Source organism: Bombyx mori, chromosome 19 (genome assembly GCF_030269925.1).
Source record: "Bombyx mori chromosome 19, ASM3026992v2".
NCBI classification, from domain to species: domain Eukaryota; kingdom Metazoa; phylum Arthropoda; class Insecta; order Lepidoptera; family Bombycidae; genus Bombyx; species Bombyx mori.
In genome coordinates this window covers 7,968,630-7,991,648 of record NC_085125.1, presented here as the reverse complement: position 1 = coordinate 7,991,648, position 23,019 = coordinate 7,968,630, and the positions used below count along the sequence as shown (strand labels likewise).

General features: G+C 36.3%; 2 protein-coding genes across 4 annotated transcripts; one reads left to right on the top strand and one right to left on the bottom strand.

Moving 5' to 3' along the window:
• The first annotated feature begins 9,737 nt into the window (after positions 1-9,737).
• CSP12 (chemosensory protein 12) lies at positions 9,738-16,729 on the top strand. 3 transcript variants are annotated; one of them, XM_062673835.1, is made up of 5 exons: positions 9,738-12,487; positions 12,712-12,841; positions 14,664-14,862; positions 15,556-15,682; positions 16,563-16,729. In XM_062673835.1, exons 2-5 carry the CDS (start codon positions 12,800-12,802, stop codon positions 16,642-16,644), a joined length of 450 nt encoding a protein of 149 aa, XP_062529819.1. In that variant the 5' UTR covers positions 9,738-12,487; positions 12,712-12,799; the 3' UTR covers positions 16,645-16,729. The 3 variants fall into 3 exon arrangements, with proteins under 3 accessions (XP_062529819.1, XP_021206019.3, NP_001091780.1); XM_021350344.3 differs by lacking the exons at positions 9,738-12,487; positions 12,712-12,841 and having other exon boundaries at positions 14,584-14,862; NM_001098310.1 differs by lacking the exons at positions 9,738-12,487; positions 12,712-12,841; positions 16,563-16,729 and having other exon boundaries at positions 14,667-14,862; positions 15,556-15,686.
• LOC101743765 (uncharacterized) lies at positions 16,670-21,076 on the bottom strand. The gene is made up of 4 exons (XM_012694254.4): positions 20,787-21,076; positions 19,205-20,743; positions 17,372-17,498; positions 16,670-17,153 (listed from the first exon to the last, which is right to left on the bottom strand). The coding sequence occupies exons 2-4, from the start codon at positions 19,494-19,496 to the stop codon at positions 16,997-16,999; spliced, it is 576 nt and encodes a 191-aa protein (XP_012549708.1). The 5' UTR covers positions 19,497-20,743; positions 20,787-21,076; the 3' UTR covers positions 16,670-16,996.
• Between the last annotated feature and the right edge of the window lie 1,943 nt (positions 21,077-23,019).

The window sequence follows — 23,019 nt, the reverse complement described above, 5'->3', positions numbered from 1 at the left end:
TATTATGCTTCCAAGTAGTTAACTGACGCACAATGATGATCGTAAACACTGAGCGAAGTGCAATTAGCGTTGTAATGTAATAAGCATTGCCATATTGAATCAGACCAAATATCCGTATTGTACATTATATTTATTTAAACGAATGTAATTATTGTGATGTGATTTTATTTTACTTTTCACACACATAAATTAGTCTGAATTGTGTGGTGTTATAAAATATTACTAGAGGTACCAGAGTAGTCGAAATTCGACTATAATTAATTGAAATTGTAAATTTGTACACTATTATGATTGTATTTTATACTTCTATAATCACAAATTTCGCCAAGAATACACTATAAAAAAATATTAAAACAGACAAACAATATTTAATCTATTCTCAATTTGACCACAGACGTCAAGAACAAAAGTTTGACAATAAATAGTATGCATGCGTGTGTGCGTCAAATACATGGTATGTAGTGTGTGTGTAATTTTTTCTTTATTGATTTAATGTATCTTTTATGCATTATTTAAAAAAAAATTAGCATTGTGCACTTCTTTTCTATATTCTCTATAAGTGTGGAAAATTTCATACTGATCCGTCCGCGCAATTTTCATAAAAAGGGATACAAAGTTTTTGCTTCACGTATTAATATATAGATATTCGAACTTTATGCAAAAACCTCATTAGGTACCAACCATTAATGTGGGTACCATCAAAGTAAAGTAAGATAAGTTATTACGGAGTTAGACGGCCGTCTGGTGTAGTGGTAAGTGACATGGTCACTACACAAGGGGGTCGTGGTTCGAATCCCGCCAAGGGAAGATTTTTTTTTTATTGCTAACTGGGTGGATGAGCTCAGATGTTTGTATGATAAAATAAAATGTCTTTTACAGGGTTATGGATGTATATTAAATATATGTACGTGCATAATAAAACTCTTACATTTATTTCCGTTATCTGGTACCTGTAAGATAAGTTCTTTACGACATTAACACGGGACCAGTTAACGCGGCGTGATTGTTAGTAATTTTTATTTATTTATTTATTTATTATTAGTACATAACATTGAAGTAAGGTACTATTGAAGCGGGATTGTCGATCCTGAACGAATAGCCCCGCTTGAAGTCGTCGTGGCTTAAAGGTTATGACGTCCGATGCCGTCCGGGTCCGTCTAGCCATACACCGGTCTCCGAATCCCGCTGGCAAGTACTAATTCACCTAATGAAACACGGTACTTAACAAATTGTCACGATTGACTTTCACGGTGAAGGAATAACATCGTGTAATAAACATCAAACCAGCAAAATTATAATTTGCATAATTACTGGTGGTAGGATGTCTTGTGAGTCCGTACGGGTAGCTACCACCACCCTGCCTATTTCTGCCGTGAAGCAGTAATGCGTTTCGGTTTGATGGGTGGGGCAGCCGTTGTACTGTAAAAACTGAGACCTTCGAATAATTTTCTCAAGGTAGGTGGCGGCATTTACGTTGTAGATGTCTAAGGGCTCCGGTAACCACTTAACATCAAGTGGGCTGTGAGATCGTTCACCCACCGAAGCAATAGATAAATAAAAATAATAAATTCACCGAGTTTTAATATTTACGTACGCAGACAACAAACAAAGTCATTTAAAAATATTCCATTAATCGAGTAGTCATCGTTGTCAGAAGTTTTTGTGTTCCTTACGATCGTTAACCGCACACATGTATCATCTACGTATCCGACTTCTGCCATCGTTTCCTCATTGCACGTCGTGACCTCCACCCTGAAATAATACCTATATAGTATAGTAGTAATTATGTAGTACCTTCTGACTAATTATTGTGCGCCATTGGAAGCCGCTGCAACATGGAGTGCACCGTAGAATGACGACTGCGCCTCCAATATGTCTAACTTATAAAATTACATAATAATTTACATACCTATAATATACTTTTTACCTATCAACTGATTTAAATGAAATAATTTTTAATACATGCTTGCCTAAACGTTTATTGAGACAGCATCCAATTTCGTTCAGACTCAATAGTGAATTAAGCACACAGGTAAAAGTTAAGTACAAGTTATCTTTCAACAATAAATTTGAATAAATAATTACCGCGAAATGTTTCCACTATTTACAAAATAGCTGATTTAAATATATCCATTCACAATAATTAGAAAAATCTATAATACTTTTTATTGTAGCTTTATTACCTACTTTATAAAGTTTTTTTAAGAAATTGATATTAAAATTTTATAACGCCTGAATTATTGAAAAAAAAGCACTCAATATATTTAACTTGAGTTACTATTACAAAAATAATTATTAAATTATTAAACTTGGTTTGTTCGCAAGGACTTGATAAAAAAACTTCAAGTGTTTGTGAATAGGTGCCTGCGTCAGGTTTTGAAAATCTTTTGGCCTGAGAAGATCAGTAACAAAAAGCTGTGGAGGATCACTAAGCAGACACCAATGGAGAAGGAGATCCTTACGTGGAAGTGGCATTGGATTGGTCACATTTTGAGAAAGCCCGATACCCACCTATCAAAGAGAGCACTGACCCGGAAAGTGTCTGGCAAGAGGAAGAGAGGCCGCCCCAGAACAACTTGGCGTCGCTCGGTAGAGCAGGAGCTAGGGATCTTGGGGATGACGTGGGAGGAATTGGAAAAATTTGATTCGAGCCCTACACCCCAGCAGAGGGTAATAGGAAAGAATGATAATAATGATGATGATGACTATTAAATATAAAACTTACAATTTAATTTAATGAAATAAAAACATCCTAACTTTGGCCTAAATTAGCTATTATTTTACACATTTTAAATTCAACACATATTTTTAGCCTTTCCTTGATAAGTAGATATTTATATATTTCGATATCGTTGTAGTCCATTTTGAACGCCAAAGGCATATACTGTGTCGGTTAATGACCGTGAATATTCATATTCTGTATATGATACTACGCGTCAGTGTCCTCAGCCTTCAGATTTAAAAAAAAAACTAAGCGAAATACCTACTTCTTACAGCTAAAGAAACTGATACGGTTCTAGAAGAAAATTCAATCTGATATCTGTCTCCGGCAATGACGTCACATCGGTCTGATATTCTATTCTATTCGGTTCCATAAATAAATAAATAAATAAAACGAGCCTGGGTTTTTACTTCATTCTGAGCCGCGTTACGAACCAGTTTAAAAACAGCTTCACGCACGCAGATTCGATCTGTATCTGTTTTTTTGTTGTGCTCACGTCAAAAGAAAAGTCTTAAAGGTTATGAAATGACGTCATTGGCGCGATTTAAGCTGTCTGTGACCTTTAACTCCCCTTAATTGGGAGCTATTTTTAGAATTTATTTTGATCAAATACTTTTTCTCACTTTCTCGGGTCTTATTAATGTTAATATAGCTATTTTTTTTAATTTTTTTATTGCTTAGTTAGGTGGACGAGCTCACAGCCCACCTGGTGCTAAGTGGTTACTGGAGCCCATAGACATCTACAACGTAAATGCGCCACCCACCTTGAGATAAGTTCTAAGGTCTCAGTATAGTTACAACGGCTGCCCCACCCTTCAAACCGAAACGCATTACTGCTTCACGGCAGAAATAGGCAGAGTGGTGGTACCTATCCGCGCGGACTCACAAGAGGTCCTACCACCAGTAAACTTGACTTTTGGCCGGCCAGCCACTAAGGGGCTGCCGGAATCCAAAGATGAGATTTGGACCTTTTTTTAAAGCATTAAGCGTTATCATTATAGACTGTTACGGGGCATGACTGGGACCTACCCTAACACTACAATTTACAAATGAGTCGACAATTATCAAAGCCGGCAATCTGACTTTTGGACAATGATTGGTAAATCAGAAAAACGAATTATTGACTTTGTATTCCATTGGCAGTCACAAAACTCTTCGGAACGACATCTTAGATAAATAACAGGTTAAGTATTACTTTTTACCTGTTATTTACAATTTGAACCATATTCTTTGAAGGAGACGATTATATTCAAATCAATCTGTATTGACATATCAATAAATTTTTTTTGTCCAAATGCACAGATTGCCACCTTTGATAATAGACGACTCAAATGTCTGTTATACCTTCACTGTAGAAGTAGTTCGTGTATACTGTATATACTGTATACTTACTGGTGGTAGGACCTCTTGTGAGTCCGCACGGGTAGGTACCACCACCCTGCCTATTTCTGCCGTGAAGCAGTAATGCGTTTCGGTTTGAAGGGTGGGGCAGCCGTTGTGACTATAGTGAGACCTTAGAACTATATCTCAAGGTGTGTGGCGCATTTACGTTGTAGATGTCTATGGGCTCCAGTAACCACTTAACACCAGGTGGGCTGTGAGCTCGTCCACACAACTAAGCAATAAAAAAAATAAAAAAAATATCATTCGTGCCTTATGCCATTTATGAGAATATTCTCATTAACACTACAATAATAACGATCAAAACAATACCTTAAATTCCAAATTAGTGTATATCATAGCAACTGTTCATAAAGTTATGATTTTAGTACAAAATCAAATAATTACAAACAGGAAAATTCAGATATTATCCATATAGATGTTATCCATATAAATCGCTGCCCTTGCCTTGTCAAAGGCTTTATCTATTCGTAGATTGCTAAAGTAATTTGTGCTTTATTGTTCACCAGAAATGTGGTAATTTGCATTAAAACATTTTCGAGGTTACAACCATGTTAGTATAAATCGCGTTGGTTTTGATATTACTAACACGGAGCAACGCCCTTGCTCTAATACTTGAGGTTAGAAAACCGCAAATATGTTTGTATACTTCGCATATTATTATACTAATCAAAGTTGTCACCGCAAAACTACAAGCTATTTTATAAGTGTACATATATATAAATATTTTTTATAATTTTGTTTGGTTCTAAGATGACGTTGATTGTTTGTTGCTACCTTTTGATTTCAGAATTAAATACAATAATATATTTATTTATATTTCCCGAATACATCCCTGGCATCTAATACTCCTAGTACAAAATTAAATTTAAATAATGTTTAAATGTAGTTAAAACAAAATTAAATTTTAATTAAACTTATTTTTTATATTAATATAATTTGCTAAATATTGTCTATGTTTAGCAAATTAAAACAAAGGGAAACAAACCTAGACTCCATCTGTGACAACTCTATGAAAATCTATTGAGTAGTCTCATAGATAGTTAGACCTAACAAACAAGCAGACAGAAAATAATTTAAAATACCACTGATTTATGTATCTTTGCCTATATTTAATAGCCACACCTCTATTTTGATTACTTTTCATCAAATTGCATACACCAGATTCTACTGTTGTAATGATATATGATTTTCAAGTCTATGTTATCTTATACCTTTAAACGAGCAATTCTTGTATATTAATATATATATATATATATATATAATCTGAATCTCGGAAACGACTCCAACGATTTTCATAAAATTTTGTATACAGGGAATTCGGGGGCGATAAATCGGTCTAGCCACGATTTATTTTCAGAAAATGTTGTTTAATTCGTGTTTTCAATAATCAACTCTTCCCGACATCTATTGGCGAATAATAATACTATTTTTCTTAATTGAGGGCAACTAACCGCTTTAAAGACACAACAAGAGGGCGTTACAAAAAAAAAAAGCAAAGCTCGGTCATCATCTAGTAATAATTAATTTGATACTTATACGCGTATTATTTTGAGCCCACCGACTACCACTTCTGGACAGAGGCCTTCCTTGAAGTTCACCTCAATAACCGGTTACACGAAGCCTGCATCCACAGGACGTCGGACGACCTTTCGACAGTCGTCGCTTTACCTCGTATATTACAACCAAAATTGAGTTTCATTTTTTTAATGACCTAAGCGCCATCAATTGTTAGCTATCAACTTGGACTTTAGAACAATAAATAAGTATACGTAATAGCAAACAATTAACCAGCACATAGCAGTGTGAATGTTTCCGTACAGTTTGTTGCCTGATATTTTGGTATGGTGTTACCACATTACCAAATTCAAATAATCACAGTATTAACATCGTTTTTCTTTTTATTGCTTAGTTGGGTGGATGAACTCACAGCCCACCTGGTGTTAAGTGGTAACTGGAGCCCATAGACAACTACAACGTAAATGCGCCACCCACCCTGAGATATAAGTTCTAAGGTCTCAGTATAGTTACAACGGCTGCTCCACCCTTCAAACCGAAACGCATTACTGCTTGACGGTAGAAACAGGCAGGGTGGTAGTACCTACCCGAGCGGACTCACAAGAGGTCCTTTTTTTTAACCCTGAGGCATACGTTTACGGATATCCGGTCGAGAGGGGTAACAGACCGGGTTATGTCAGACTCCGGCGTCTCCAGAGAAAAAGAGGGAGAAGAGGAAGACCAAAGTCCTTCCAATTCCTACCGGGAGACTACGCCTCGAGAAAGGCGCGCGAGGCGCTGCGCGGCGTCTACCACGCAGGACCCGCCCCGCCAAACCGACTACCGACTAAACCCCATCGAGCTCCACCACTCCGACTCCACGAAACCTACGGTACCGCACAGTGCGCGCCGAAGGCTCGCCGTCGCCGATACCCGTTCTGACAATAGGACGGGATTCCATCTCCGGGAAGATCCCGCCGGATGTCATCTCGGGAGACACACCGTGAGCGGCGCACAGGAGCCTCCTTGCGCTGCCTCACCACGGGACCGACAGCAGAGCACCGGGCGCCCCCGCACCCGGTACCCAACAGTCCCTACGGGAGATTAACGGGGGCATCGTGCCCGCGTCGCCCACCCAGGGCGGAAGTCCGGCGATTTCCTCTTGACCAAAAAAAAAACAAAACATTCTACTGTCAGACCATTCTACTCAATGTATTAGCCGAGTAGGTAGTTTTTTTAGTGTTTATTTATTGTTCAGATTCTCACGGGTTCATAATGATATTCGACAGGAAGTAATTAAGCACCTAAATGACTCTATGCTACTAAACCTGACTCACTTGTGTGCATTAGTTAGCGTCCCTGTCTGTTTCACCGAGGGTCGTGGGTTCGATTTCCACATCGGGCAAGCGTTCGTGTGATGAACAGGTTGTTTGCTATTTGATAAATTTTTTTTTTATGATTGAACGATTTCCAGTTTCACCAGGACAGGTGGGCGAACAAAGGCTCAGCCAGGAGGGGTCGGATTTGCTAACAACTGCTCGAGCGCCTCCGAAGGACCTAACAACTCAAGAGCAAAGCATTTTCTGCGTGGTTATTAGCTATATATTATGTATATATTGACACGTATATAAGTATGTATGTCAATCTCTTGTACCTTCAACACAGGGGATCCTAATTTGGGACCGAATTATGAAAAAAAACAAACATACGCAATTATTGAACAGGTTCTTACGAGTTATTATGATATCTCGCTATTACGGCGTTGGTGCAAGCGCCAATATCATGGGTAAACTAAAGACTGCGGGTGGCATATTAGGATCAGATAAATCTTTCTATCTTCTACATGAACTCGATGACTCGGCTCGACAATGTACATATACTCAAATAATGTATGTGGGCGTTAATATTTAAAATAATTCGTATAACTATGTACCTACTTCAATATTATCATTTGTACATATTGAAGTACTTTGCTCATACAGGTACACATTTTTTGCGAGGTAATTTTCAAGTACCAATTTATTCAACGATATTCATATTTTACATAGCGTAAAGAATAAACACGACGTTAGCTTGTAAAATAAGCTCTATCCTTTTTTTACATTTGAAGCTTCCGATAGAATTTATCTATATGACAGTATAAGCAAAAGATCCATTGCGTGGTGTTGAAGAACTAAGAAGCACAGCTCTTGTTAGGGGCTAGTGTTAGGTTAGCAACGTCACCAGGTTAGAGCCCCGTGAGCTCACCTACTCGCTTACGCTGGTTTAGCCTCTCAAGACTACCAACTTAGATACAAAAAAATATCGCCCATTTTAATTTATTAATACGTACGCTGTGTGGTATTGAACTAGGATAGTGCAGCCCTACATATTTCTATGTGTATAATGAAAGGCGAGTATTATCAAAGAATGGGCAGCAGCGATATCTGAGTATAAAGTCGTTGTATTGCGTTGGCGTAGGGCTTAGTCACCAGTACAGCCCACTGAGTTTCTCGCCGGATCTTTTCCGTGGGTCGCGTTTCCGATCCGGTGGTAGATTTTGCGAAGCACTGCTCTTGCTTGGGTCAGTGTTAGCAACTCTCCGGTTTGAGCCCCGTTAGCTCACCTACACACGTTAGGGTGAAGCTGAAATAGCCTCTCAAGGCTATCAGCATAGCTAGGAAAAAAAAACACCAGTAGGTACTATCCGACATTCGGCTTTTTATTAACTTGTTATAACCATGCATTCTAGTCTCACGAGTGGAATAGCCGTTGTATAATGCAATTGAGGCCTTCACGGCGACGGCTTTCACGCCGTAATGTCTATGGTCTCCGGTACCCACTTTACAGCGGGTGCGCCGTGAGCTCGTGAGCCCATCTGCGCAATAGAAGAAAACGTACATAGCCGCTAGATGTCCTTGTTGCGTTCGATAACTTCTTCTCAATCCCAATTTTGAATTTGAATATATTAGAGGTCCTGCAGTAGTCGAAATTCGACTATAATTAATTGAAATTGTAAGTTTGTACACTATTATGATTGTATTTTATACTTCTATAATCACAAATTTCGTCAAGACTACACTATAAAAAATACTAACAAAGACAAAAAATATTTAATCTCAATTTGACAACAGACGTCAAGAACAAAAGTTTGACAATAAATAGTATGCATGCGTGTGTGCGTCAAATACATGGTATGTAGTGTGTGTAATGTTTTCTTTATTGATTTAATGTATCTTTTATGCATTATTTCATAAAAATATTAGCATTGTGCACTTCTTCTCTATATTCTCTATAAGTGTGGAAAATTTCATACTCATCCGTCCGCGCAATTTTCGTAAAAAGGGATACAAAGTTTTTGCTTCATGTATTAATATAAAGATTTTTGGTAAGCTGTCAGGGTGATAGGTAAGCTTTGCGCGTCACTTCTCTCTGGGGACGAACGATGTCTCTCTAAGACGTGTGTATTGAAATTTAGCATGTTTTATTTGTTATTTTGTTAGTTATTTCAACATAAATCCGGAAACAAAATCTTAATCGACCAATCTTCTGTGACGACGAATATTAGCAAACAAAACTGTTATAAAATATTTACAATCGATTGATGTGTTTCGTGTTATGGCTATCGTTCAGTTTAACGACCTTGAGTTTTATTTGTAGCTAAACTTTTAAATAAAAACTCTATGGCGAAACGAATTTACATTATTTTATTTTTCTATTTCTATTCATTAATAATACACATACAACATTTCTACATATTTAGGTTATTGCGAGTATTTAGAGGAGAACCTCGGTCTTTCTCTTCTCCATCTTCCTCTCTGGAGGAACCGGAGTCCGACATAACCTGGACTCCCCTCGAACGAATATCTGTAAACGGTTTCCGTAAATCGACTGTCTCAGTATTATTAACTACTAGGTATGTACATAATTGTGACTAAGGCTTTTCAATATTTTTCCTATTCGGTGGTAATATGGACTGATGCAATTGCTACTTACTATACATGTACTGTTGCTATATTATATGGACTGTTAATGAATAAAATATTTTTTATCATCTTATTATTTAAGTTAACTTTAATTCTAACAAGCGATTTCAATTGTTTCCGTGGTAGTTAATACATTTCAATGATAAATTCTAAGTCATTTCAAAGGAGAAACCCCATTTTGGGCCTAAGCGTTACACGAATGGGATATGTACCAAAAAATTCGTCTATTTTGCTTGATTAACCTATTGAAATCTTAGCTTCATTGACAATGGCCAAGTGTAGAAAATAAGTTGAATTCAATTTTTTGTTTTAAACAATCTTTGTAAACATCTGCAACACTTATTTCAATATACGTAACTAGCTCCACAAACGTGCGGATTAGAATTAGAGCATCCATAAAATAGGATCGATTTAGTGGAAATCGAGTGTAAAAAATAATTAATACTCTTTTGCTTTAGGATAAATGACTGTTTTTATAGGTATTTTAATCAATGTAAATAGATTATGGCCATCGAATCGTGACACAACTACTTACAATGGCGGCAATTCAAAATATCTACAACTGACAACATTAAATATAGCATGAAAGGGTAGTTTTGCATTTTTATATTAATGTGACTATGCCATAGAAAAACACAAATGTATCAAATCGTGTTATGTTATATTTAATGTTGCCAACTGAAGACATTTTGGATTGCCGCTATTTAGTTGTGCCATGATTCGCTGGCCAGACTATAAACTTAATCTCATTGAATAACGTAACGTAAAGCACCAAAATCTACTAACAAAAATCATTAAAAGAAATAAATAACTGTGCCATTTAGTTATGACACGAAATCATATCGGCAACTGCGGCAATTCAAAATATTTTCAACTGGCAATCTTAAATACAACATGAAAAAGTCGATTTGGTACTTTGAGTTTTTCTATGGTGTAGTTACATTAATAATTTTACTGGTGGTAGGATCTCTTGTGAGTCCGCGCCTCCCGCCCGCTTATTTTTACCGTAAAGCAGTAATGCGTTTCGGTTTAAAGGGCGGGGCAGCCGTTGTAACTATACTGAGACCTTAGAACTTATATCTCAAGGTGGGTGGCGCATTTACGTCGTAGATGTCTATGAGCTCCAGTAACCACTTAACATCAGGTGGGCTGTGAGCTCGTCGATGGGTATCTAAGCAATAAAAAATAAAAATAAAAAAGGCATGAAATAAAATAAAATGAAATGTGATGAGATAATATGGGAGCACGTAATGATTTATATTTTATATAAAAAAGTTATCATATAAATATAGTTTTTCATATAAAAAAGTTTTCATTAAAATTAAAATAAGACTGACCTAAAGGTCTTAGTTACCAGGTCATAAAATCCCTTAAAAAATCATTTCGTGCGCAGCGCGTTTCGCATTACGTTGTTTTTAATTTTTGGCTTTCGTTCGTTTTCGTAAACAACCTAACGCGCGATTTCTCGTAACAGGTTCCATTTTTATTTTAAAGCAACCTATTACAGCAATAGGTTTCGTAAAAAATTACTCATCTTTAGTAGGAAACAGCCTCAAAAATATCGTTTTTATTAAAATATCTCGAACAATAAACATAACCTAAAATGTAAACATTGTCTGATTTTACCAATTTGGCCATTGCTGGGAGACCTGAAAATTGGGCTCATGAAACCTTCTTAGGTATTGTAACTTATGCCCAAATTCTAGCACTGTAACGCCAGGCCCAAGTTTGTATGGATTTCGGGTTTGTCCTTTAGTACCTACATTTTTTCAATAAGCAGTGGAATAGCCATACGTGATTTAAAGTAGCTACGACCACTCTCCATATGGACGAATACTTCAATTTATCCATTAAGTTGCGGTCTGAAGATGGAACTGAGAGTAAGGAATAATCATTCTTAAAAAAATCGAATTTATTCCATAAGCGCCTACGAGCAAGCGTCCGCAATTTGGACCAAACTAAAAAACATATTTTTATTGAATGTTGTAATAGGAGCAATGCGCATATATGTATGCAGATTTGCATATTTCCATATTTTATGTACATATTTTGTAAGGGACTATCCAACTTAGGAGGCATTGCGGATTTTGTGTGACTCCTTCGAATTCACGCAGTGTAAATAGCTCAGAATTTTTGGTTGGTTGCAATGAAAAATTGATTCTTTTTAATAAGCTTTTATTATCTTACGTATGTTGGTATGTATATAACGGAATCTTTGACCGTGATTTTGATACCCTTTAAGACGTCGGACTAACTCAACATTTTGCGTACTTATCAAGGATCGATGACAATTCAATATTTTAAACAGTTAGATCACTTATTTACTTTAGGCAATCAAAACAACAAATCATTTGAGCGCCTCCTTTTTTTCACTTAGCAAATTAGAAACTGTTGTACATATTTGCCTGAATGTATTTTAATGAACGATCCATAATACTACTTAAACTAAAAAATGAAAAATAAATAATAGTTAAAACAAGAAACAAAACACGCTTTTATATAAAATCCAACTAAAAAATAGAAAATAAATTTATCTACTAAAACAACTATCTTAATTAAAACAAGTACCTAACTACTATTTACATTACTACGACAACAGTCAACATCTAAGGGGTGCCTGCCACTGGGCCCGTGCCACCCTTACAATAAAGGGGAAGAAGGAACTTAGTACTATTCTGTGGCACTCACCCGCCCCGGACTCCACTTTCGAGGCAGTCCGGGGTGGGGAGCGATCGAACACTCTCTACTGGTGTGCGAAGAAAACCTTGTTTGTTTTCTGATGTACCGCTCGGTTCCAACTACCGTGCGAAGAGACAGGAGACCTGAAACCTCGCCCGCGAAGCTCGCTGGATGAGGTGATACCAAGCCTCAGCTGCGTAAGAGATACGGAACGAACATACAGGTATCTTATCCATTAACATTATTCTTTAACATTCGCTACTTTGACTTTGAAATATATGTATCTTTGGATGATGGTATGTATGCGTTTTTTAATGTCTTTATATTTTTAATTAAAATAAACCGTAGTGTTGTGTGGCTACCGACATTATGATCAATTATTCTGGTTTAAAGTTTATTATATTATACATCATAACTATAATTTCGGTACATCCGTCTTATTGACAGCGAGTTTAGTCCTGACCGGGAACCTGGAAGCCAAGACCGGCCGGAGAAGGAATCTCGCATGGCGAGACGCCGCTAACACGTTATTGGCATGGGCGACCATACTCAACGCCCGGTCAACCTCGACCCCCAGGTACCGGATGCTGAATCTACACTCGTTAACCTCGTTAACGTTAACCTCTTTACTATTTACGAATCTTAAGAAAAATAATAGGTCAGGGTGACCGAAAAGTTTTATTATGAACTAGCTGACCCGGCAGACTTTGTAGTGCCTCAATCGATAAATAAAAGACCTAAACTTTTATATAGAATAAACTTAAAACAAACAAAAGGAATCCGTCCGACGGGGGACACGTCAAAGGGAAAACAAAATTGTTATTTTTATTTAATTCCGAGAATTTTCATATTTTTATACCTTTTAAACCTTCCTGGACTTCCACAAATAATTCAAGACCAAAATTAGCCAAATCGGTCAAGCCGTTTTCATGTTATGTCGTGACAACGGAAAACGGGTTTCATTTTTATATATATAGATAACATCACAAGAATATAAGAGATCTATCGCGAAATTAAATGGTTATATTTACTACACGGAAACAATTGAATTTTTCTTATTTTCATGCATTATATACAATCAACTATCGTTAGTTCTAACGATGATTGTGAACCACTTATTTATAAAATATAAAAGGATTTTTTTTGAATTGTACTGTTCAGTCCGCTACATTACAAAACAAAAGAGTTCATCTAAGAAATTATTATATCTGATACTATTATACTGGTAAGTGGATACTAACACTTAATATTTAATATTAATATTAATATATATTTAGCTAGAGCCAGAGCTATGTGGCTTTGAAATTTTACTCCAATTTTTATTTATTATTTACTCCACGTTTTTACCATCTCGCCTTTGTTTGTTTATTTATTGTATGTAAAATAAATGTTAAATGCAGAATATTCGGGTAATATAACCGCAGAAGGTAATTTTATCGATATATATACATATATATATTTCAGTACGGGTTCAGAAAACTCTGATTTAACCCTTTAAAGAAACAGATATTCATTTCAGTTTTTACAGGGCGGGAGGAGGCAGTTAGGTAATTTAAATGAGACTTTAAGATCATGTGTTAGGGTGAGTGGCGGCATTCAAGTTTTGATGTCCACGGGCCGTGAGCTTTCTTTATTTAGAAATAGTTTTTTGTATTTGGGAATAAAGGTGTCACGAAATTCTTATTATATAATTATACTAGCTACCCGCCCTCGCTTCGCTTCGGAAACTGTAATTTATAATTGACTTCTCCACTATTTAATGGTTGTTATTACCTTCCTCTTCAATCACTATCTATTAAAAAAAACGCATCAAAATCCGTTGCGTAGTTTTAAAGATTTAAGCATACATAGGGATATAGGGACAGAGAAAGCGACTTTGTTTTATACTATGTAGTGATTATACGAATATTAAACTTAATTAATCTTTTCCGATTTTTTTGTCTGGTATACAAAATCTGTTTTTTCTTTGGAACGCGCTCCTTCTTGAGATCAGCACGAGTACCGATCGTTCGGTGTTCAAATCAGAGTTAAGTTTTTAGATAAATTATTTATTTTGTTTATATATTTGGGTGTTTTGAGTATATTTTTTTTTTATTGCCCTTGTAGGCAGACGAGCATACGGCTCACCTGATGGTGAGTGGTTACCGTCGCCCATGGACTTCAGCAATGCCAGGGGCACAGCCAAGCCGCTGCCTACCATATCCGTATATATTATTTGAATTTATATTCTAATTTAATAAACATAGTTTTTATGGTTGTAGAGTAGGTATCGATTTTTCCATTAATTTATCAATCTACTACGTTCTTTTTCGCGTCACCCTCGATTATCTGATAAAATGAAAAAAAAGGTTTACTATTTTAATTCATTAATTTTACATTCAATTACTTTTTTTTTTCAGAAAATGTTTATGCTCTTCATAATTTCCTTCATAATCGTCCCGGTGCTCAAATGTTGTGGCACAGAAACTTCAACTTACACAACTCAGTACGATGAGGTCGATATAAAGGAAATTATGGGCAACGAACGCTTGTTGGTAGCTTATATCGGCTGCTTGCTTGACAAAAACCCATGCACCCCGGAAGGAAAGGAATTGAAGCGTAAGTGACGTTACGGTTTCGGCCTAGAATAACACCACCCCATTTCTAATCGTCGGTATCCTAAAAAGCTACTAAGGAACTCAATGGGGTAGAGCGCCGGCTGTGAGCGGCAGGAGTGCTAGTGAGGTACAACTCCCACATACCTGCCGCGCGGGTGGGTATCCGGCAATTTTCCAATGTGGAAAAAACAAGGAACTCAACGGCCTTTTTTTGCTGCGAATCAGTCCCGCGTTCCAGTTTGAAGCCGTTGGGTAATACAATTGAAACTTCGGCCTAATGTTTCAGGGTGAGCTTCGTTATTCACATATGGCGTAACTATAATGTGGTAGGGCCAGTAAAATGCCACGGACTAGGCCGAAATGCCGCTAACGTTAATGTCGAAGTGATTATGTAAAAGTATCAAATTATCAAGCGTTTCATGATACATTTACACGTCTCAAAATTTGAAGATCACCGCAAAGGTTTTTTTGGTCGATGTAGCAATCTTTGAGAATGCCGTATGTGGCAAATGTCGTGTATGGCATATGATATATATTTTGAATTATTTATAATATAATACATTCATGAAAGGATTGTAGATAAATAATTAATAAATATTGTAAATGAACACCAAGACAATCGCATGGCCGCATCTACCTCTATTACGTATTTTGATCATTTATCAGTCTATAGTATCGACCTATTTTCATATAGGAAATATTCCGGATGCTTTACAAAGCGACTGCAGTAAATGTAGCGACAAACAGCGGGAGAACGCCGACGCTTGGATTGAATTTATGATAGACAACCGTCCAGAAGATTGGACAAAGCTTGAAGAAAGGTAAACAAAAGCTCACGACTCGAGCATTTGAATTATCGTTCTATAGACTTAGAGATAATTAGATATCGTCGCAGTCAAACCAAAATCTGCTATGTGCAAAAATTCTTTGAATTAACAAGTACATATAAACATTTTCGTATAAAATTTTATATGAAGGTGAATTTTTAAGAACTATATCAAATGAAGCTATAGATAAATATTAAAGCTATAGACACATAACAGTTTTTTTTATACGGTGGATAGGGCTGTGAAATATACGAAAAGGTCAAAAAGTTAAAATCTCAAAAAGTGCACATAGCAGATTATTTGCAATAACACAACAGTGATTGCCCATTGATCGCCAGATAATTTTTCAAGTGAATCTGCAACAACGCATTTGAGCGGTCGCACGAGACTTCGGAGCAATTTATAATGGCCGGAATAAATTGAGTAAATAAATGAAAAAGAATAAATTCACCAAATTATATAGCAGAAAGTATTCAAAACAACTTTGCTTGAAAAACAGCTTGAATTGCTAATACGTATTATTCCTTTGGTGTATTAAACCAAAGTGGACTATAGTTTAGAGCCAACCCTAAATTTTATGTAATTGTAAAGTCGCATCCAAAAACCGCTTTTTGCGGTTATTATGTTATGATATTTTACTGGTGGTAGGACCTCTTGTGAGTCCGCATGGGTAGGTATCACCACCCTGCCTATTTCTGCCGTGAAGCAGTAATGCGTTTCTCTTATATCTGAAGGTGGGTGGCGCATTTACGTTTTAGATGTATAGATGGGCTCCAGTAACCACTTAACACCAGGTAGGCTATGAGTTCGTCCACCCATCCAAGCAATAAAAAACCAATTTATGATATATCTAAGACGATACTTTCCCTTTTAGATACAACCCAGACGGCAGCTACAGGACCAAATATTTGGAGGGCAAACACAACGCCACAAGCAACGTTGATGAATCTAAATAAGGAGTAAAAAAAAAATATATAAATGTATAATGGAAATTTAATTTTATTCGTCAAGGGCTCTAAATAAACTTAAATCGTAAAACAATATTTTTACTTTTTCTTAAATTATTACATTAATAACTAATCATAACTTATCTATCTTAATTTGTCTAGTAGGTTCATGTAAAAGCATTAAAATATGATGAAAGTTTAATAAATATTACAGATAAATAAAAATCTCGTTCAATAAATAGCGAAATATTTCAAAGTAAGAACTCTTTGAAGAATACAAGCTCCTTTACGGGTACTAGATACCATTACACTATATTACATTGACAAAAAGCCAAAAATAAATATTAGTAACATTTTTTTTTTATATTTTCACCGCCGCGTGTCGTTTGACTCTTACATTAAACCCAGGTAACGTGAATTTGCTTTTAGATGTTATTTCTTCTGGGCGCCCCTTTGTTTTAAGTTTTACGTCTTCAATCTTGACACGTTTCTTACGTGCAATACTTAATAATGCTGACCTATATTTTAAACAAGTAAAATCACTTATCGAAAATGACAAATTTTTCGTAGTATTAATTCATCACCACACATAAAACATACATACATAGGTACATTATGTGATAAATATTCTACGTTAGAGGTGTAGTTCTCCGCAAAAATTTCCCATGTTTAAATAAGGCTTAATGTTAAATACCCCTATCCAAGTATTCTTTGGATTCGTTTGATATCATCGTACCTAGTGAGGAACATTTTCCAAGCGACGGAGTCGTGTGCCATCATAGAAGCAATTGTTCTTCCCGCGACTTCTTTCTCTTTTTGAGTACATTTTTCGCAATTGTTTTTTAAGGCTTGAATCAACAGACCTGTAATTCAAAAAGAGAAAATAAAAAACTATCAGATAAGATAGAGTTTGTATACAATATTCACGAGCTCGTAGACTGGGGTTAAATTTCTTTTTCTTTTTTTTCTACCTATTTTGATAGCCTTGAGAGGCTATTTCAGCTTCTCCTTGACGTGTAGTAGCTCACAGGGCTCAAACCGGGTGTGGGTTAAATATCAGCATTTACCATCTACTCCAACCATCAAACCGAAAGGCATTACCGCTTCTGGGTAAAAATATTCAGGATGGTGATACCTACAAGAGACTCTACCACCAGTTAATTTCACAATTTATAATTTTTGCGGGTTTTATTTTTATAACACGATCCTTCCTTAATTATTCCTTCATCGTGGATTCGTGAACATTTTTAAGTGTCTGCGGGATTCGAACTCCGGCACAATCGCATCGCTTGATGTCAATACACCGGGCGTCTTATCCCTTAGGGCGCGACGACTTCATTTTACGCCACTGTGCTGTAGACGTCGATGATCGACAGTAACAACTTACCACGAGGATGAAAGATACATATTTAAATAGTACATATAATTTTTTTGTCTTCTTTTGGCAAATAGCGTTTACTTTTTGCCAATGACGTAAATTAAAAGATTGGGAAACCAAGTTAAAAAAGGATACGAAACACGGGAAACGATCAGATAAGTAGGAAGAAGTTTGAAACGGATAATAAAAATTTCATAAATATACATATATACAACATATAAAATTAATTAGACAATTATTTTGATAACCTGGAGTTTAGTTTATATTTTCTGAATTAATTACATGTCTAAATTTTAAAGAGGCACCTAACTACTAACTAGTTAGGTTGATAATTTTCGTGTCCTTTAATCGGTAATCATATCAAAGATTTTAGTCAATTGTATTGCTTTATATATACGCAGTAAGTACATAATTTTATTAAATAAAAACACTAAGTTTATTAATTTAAATATTAAGTAATATTTTACGAGTTTTTAGTTAAGTAGCCAATAAAAAATAATTACTTTGAGAATGCACGATAAACCCCTATCTTACAGTGGCCACCTCGAATTATATCTCTGACCCTGGCGACGGGACAACGCAAAGCCGCCCAAAATATGTCCTATCGGATCCTACGAATTCAATTTCGGTGCTTTCAAGTACTCCAAACACCGGTCTCATTCTCGTAGAACTCGTCGAATGCAACGAAGAATCGCCGAATAACCTAGACACAAATAACTGAGTTTCTTGTCGAATCTTCTCAATGATTTGTGATTCCGATTCGGTGGTAGTTTGAGTGAATCACTCACTGGCTTTCTAAGGCTATTGTTAGCAAATGCTACCAGGTTGAGCCGCGCGAACTCACCTGCCAAAGCGTGAATAGTTGGAATAGACCTTGGGCTACCAAAAATTATACCCAATCGCAATATCAAAAAACCATATTAGCAAATAATCTGATTGAGAATAAAAAAGGCTCTCCAAATTCCGGTTCAGTACCGACGAATAAATAATTTAGTCTTATGTCCTAAAATGAACCAACCCGTCAACAAATACTTAATTCAATGAAAGTAAATCAATTAAAATACAATTGACCTTAGGTGCAAATAACAAAAACAATGGATATTGTAATCGACATGTATAAGTTTTAATTTAATTCAGCTATATTACCATATTAAAAATGCTATATACCTGTATAAGAATAAAGCATATTACCTTTTGTTTGCAACATTTCCTTTGAACAGTAACGGTCCACAGACATTAAACATTTTACGTCCTGCGAGGGCAGGGGAGCTATAGCTTCATTTAAATTCACTCGGCTCTTCAGCATACTAGATTTCTCAGCATCGCTGACTGCCTGATTGATGATGGTCATGTCCTCGTCCCCGTATATCACACTGTAACCTACGCTCTTCACACCATCGCTATAACTTCTATCTATTCCAGGCGCTGTTATTTCGGACGACGCGACCGATATGAATAATAATATTACGAATTTCGAAGACATATTACTCGTTCAATCTAATGAATGTTTCTGAACAGAATTGATATAGTTTGGGCTGCTGTTGTACGGCGCGTGTTAAGCAACCACGCGTGGCCTGTCGTTAATTATTTGCGGACAGTTTATAATCATGTTGTTCCGAAAGTCAGACGTTGTGAACTGATGAAATTCTTTTGAACTGTCATGAAAATTCACTGGACTACATAGTAAGTATATATATTTCTGTATGTAGGTATTTCTGTTTTCTATTTCCATTAATAATGTAGGTATATGCGTAACTGATAAATACACATATCTACATTCAATCAATCATACAATATAATAATGACTTCTGATTTCGAGATTGCGATGTTTACGGACCTTGATAGGTATTTGAGGGCTGGCTTTTGCAGCTCGATATCTACACGTACTTTTTGCACGCCATTTCGTAATGGATGATAGGTCACGGGTTAGTGTAACCATCTAATGTAATTAATAAAAAGGTTATTTTTTTAACAAAATCAGTAAATTATACGGTGCTTAAGGGAATCGTTTTCGTATCATAAGGTAATGGAAAACGAGTATTCGTTAACTAAGTAAACTTTAAATAGCTTTGGAGTTTATCTGTTCTTACTCGTATGTCTTAAGCGCACGTATTTATTTTATCTAAGTCGAAGGGAGCTTGCGGACTAGAAGGATCCATACTGTTTATTGCTTGTCAAAACAAAATTCAGTCGATAAAAATGTTGAATACCCCTGGAAAGCGTGAGCATTCGGGGCGCGTAGAACCGTCAACAAACAACCTTCATCCTCACGGCGTATTAAGAATTCGTAAATAGTAAATGTTTGTGGTTCAATGCCGTGTTGGATTAATTCTGATATTGGAATTAATTTAACAGGTTTGAAGTCATTAATGACTTAAATATCAATGTCAGCTCTGCTAATTTGTTAAGACTCCAAGTTATGCTCTGATAGGTAAATACTAAAAAATAGTATTTACAAACATAAACACACACTAAACTAAAAATAATTTTAATTCATGACAAAAAAAAATTCTTCATAAACCTAAAATAACAAAGAGACCAAGAGATATTTCATTAAATAAATTATTGTTGTTCGAATTTGCTCAACCTCGACATTTCAGACTTCCTAACATTATGTATAAAATAAATTTGTTTGTATTATGTATGTATGTTATGTATGCTTATTACCATTTAATCGTTCCTGTCAATAAAACGGTACCAATAGAACTGAATTGCAGATAAGTTGAGAACCTTCGATCAACAATAGTTACTATTGTTGATCGAAGTTGAGAACGCACCGTTTTCTTTTTAAATATATTAGAAACATTAAAACATAAAAGCATTTTAATACTCTTTATACGTTGCTCATCGATTTGAAGTATACGTGAATTCTATTCAAATTTTTTTAAACTTAAAATCTGATATTAAATGGTTGGTACTATATCAGGAAACTAGCCCGCCATCTTAAAGCACGAGGTCTCAATGATGTTGTAACTTCAAACCGGAAAACATGGCCGAAATAGATGACATATAACACACATCACATCACATGACCTCTCAACGGGCTGTAAATCAAAATATCTCAATGAAATTTATAAAAAGGAATCTCAATGTAAAGCCGTTTTGACGTAAAGGATAAAACGCCTTGTAATTGTATCGAGCAATCCGTCTATACTGATGTTCAAATCCCGGAAGCAACAATAAATCTACTGAAATAATGGTTCACAGCGCCGTCATGATAATCGCCTTATCGTTGCCGCCGCTGACTACTCCCCGAATCCTGATCACGCAGGAGCCAGTCACCGTCGACGCCCTAGACACGTCCTTACGGATCCATCAGATCCAATAACCTTTGCATTAGACGCCTTCAGCTCTAACACTAGGAGTAGGCTTAGGGACCCCGGTAACCGTACTCGTCGAACTCGACAAAGAGTTCGCCGTGCAACCTAACCCATGAATCAGCTCGCTGAGTTTCTCGCCGGATCTTCTCAGCGGGTCGCGATTCCGATCCGGTAGTAGATTCATTCGCGAAGCAGCTGCTCTTGAGCTGTTACGTCTCCTTCGGAGGCGCTCGGGTAGCTGTTAGCAAATCCCACCCCTCCTGGCTGAGCCTTTGCTCGCCCACGTGTCCTGGTGAAACTGGAAAGGCCTCCGGGCCACCAGTAATCCTTCAAACATAAAAAAAAAAAAAAAAAGGTTCACAGCGCCTTCCAGTATTAATAACACCATATTCCACCAAATTTTTTTTTGTTGCTGAGATGTATGGATGAGCTCACAGCCCACCTGCTGTTAAGTGGTTACTGGAGCCCATAGACAACTACAACGTAAATGCGCCACCCACCTTGAGATATAAGTTCTAAGATCTCAGTATAGTTGCAACGGCTGCCCCACCCTTCAAACCGAAACGCATTACTGCTTCACGGCAGAAATAGGCAGGACGGTGGTACCTACCCGCGCGGACTCACAACAGGTCCTACTACCAGTACATATTATTATGAATTCGTATACAAAATTTGATAAACTCGAAAGTTTTTATTTTTTTATTACTTAGATGGTTGAACGAGCTCAAGCCCCATCTGCTGTTTAGTGGTTACCGGAGCCCATGGACATTTACGACATAAATGCCACCACCTACCTTGAGATGAGTTCTAAGGTCTCAGCTGACAGTACTGTACGACTGCCCTACCCTTCAAACCAAAACGCATCACTGCTTCACTACAGAAATAGGCAAGGTTTTAGAAGTTAACTCCTCAACCGATCATCATAATAATATTATTATGAACTTTTTCAAATGCGCTGTTAAGTGTGCAGTAAAAGATATAGTAGACTGTTCATCACGAACAAATAATATTCCTAGGATTATATTATAGATTATACAAAATATATCCTCGAGAAACAAACATTATGGGATTCAATTTAGAAATTGGTCATATGAGATCATACATGTGGTTTTCCATTACAATAGTAAAGCCCCAATCTCTATATAATATAAAAATGAATTGCTGTTCGTTAGTCTCGCTAAAACTCGAGAACGGCTGGACCGATTTGGCTAATTTTGGTCTTGAATTATTTGTGGAAGTCCAGAGAAGGTTTAAAAGGTAGATAAATATGAATATGCCCGGAATTAAACAAAAATAACAATTTTGTTTTCCTTTGACATCCCTCTCGGACGGATTCCTTTTGTTTGTTTTAAGTTTATTTTATACAAAAGTTTAGGTCTTTTATTTATCGATTGAGGCACTACGAAGTCTGCCGGGTCAGCTAGTTAAAAATAAAGATGTTTCGAAGTGAAAATTTATTATAGCATCATTGTGATTGTAAACGGAAATGACATTCGAAACGGAGACTCTGAAATTAAGCAAATATATATTTTATGAGACTGCCTAAATTAAATAAGCCCGGTAGCCGATTGACCTATGTGACATTTACCGATTGCGAGCTCATGAAACTTTAAAATAACTGAAACAATACTTAGTATGCCTTATTGTTTGATGTCAAAGTAGTTCATTATTAACATATTCAATCAT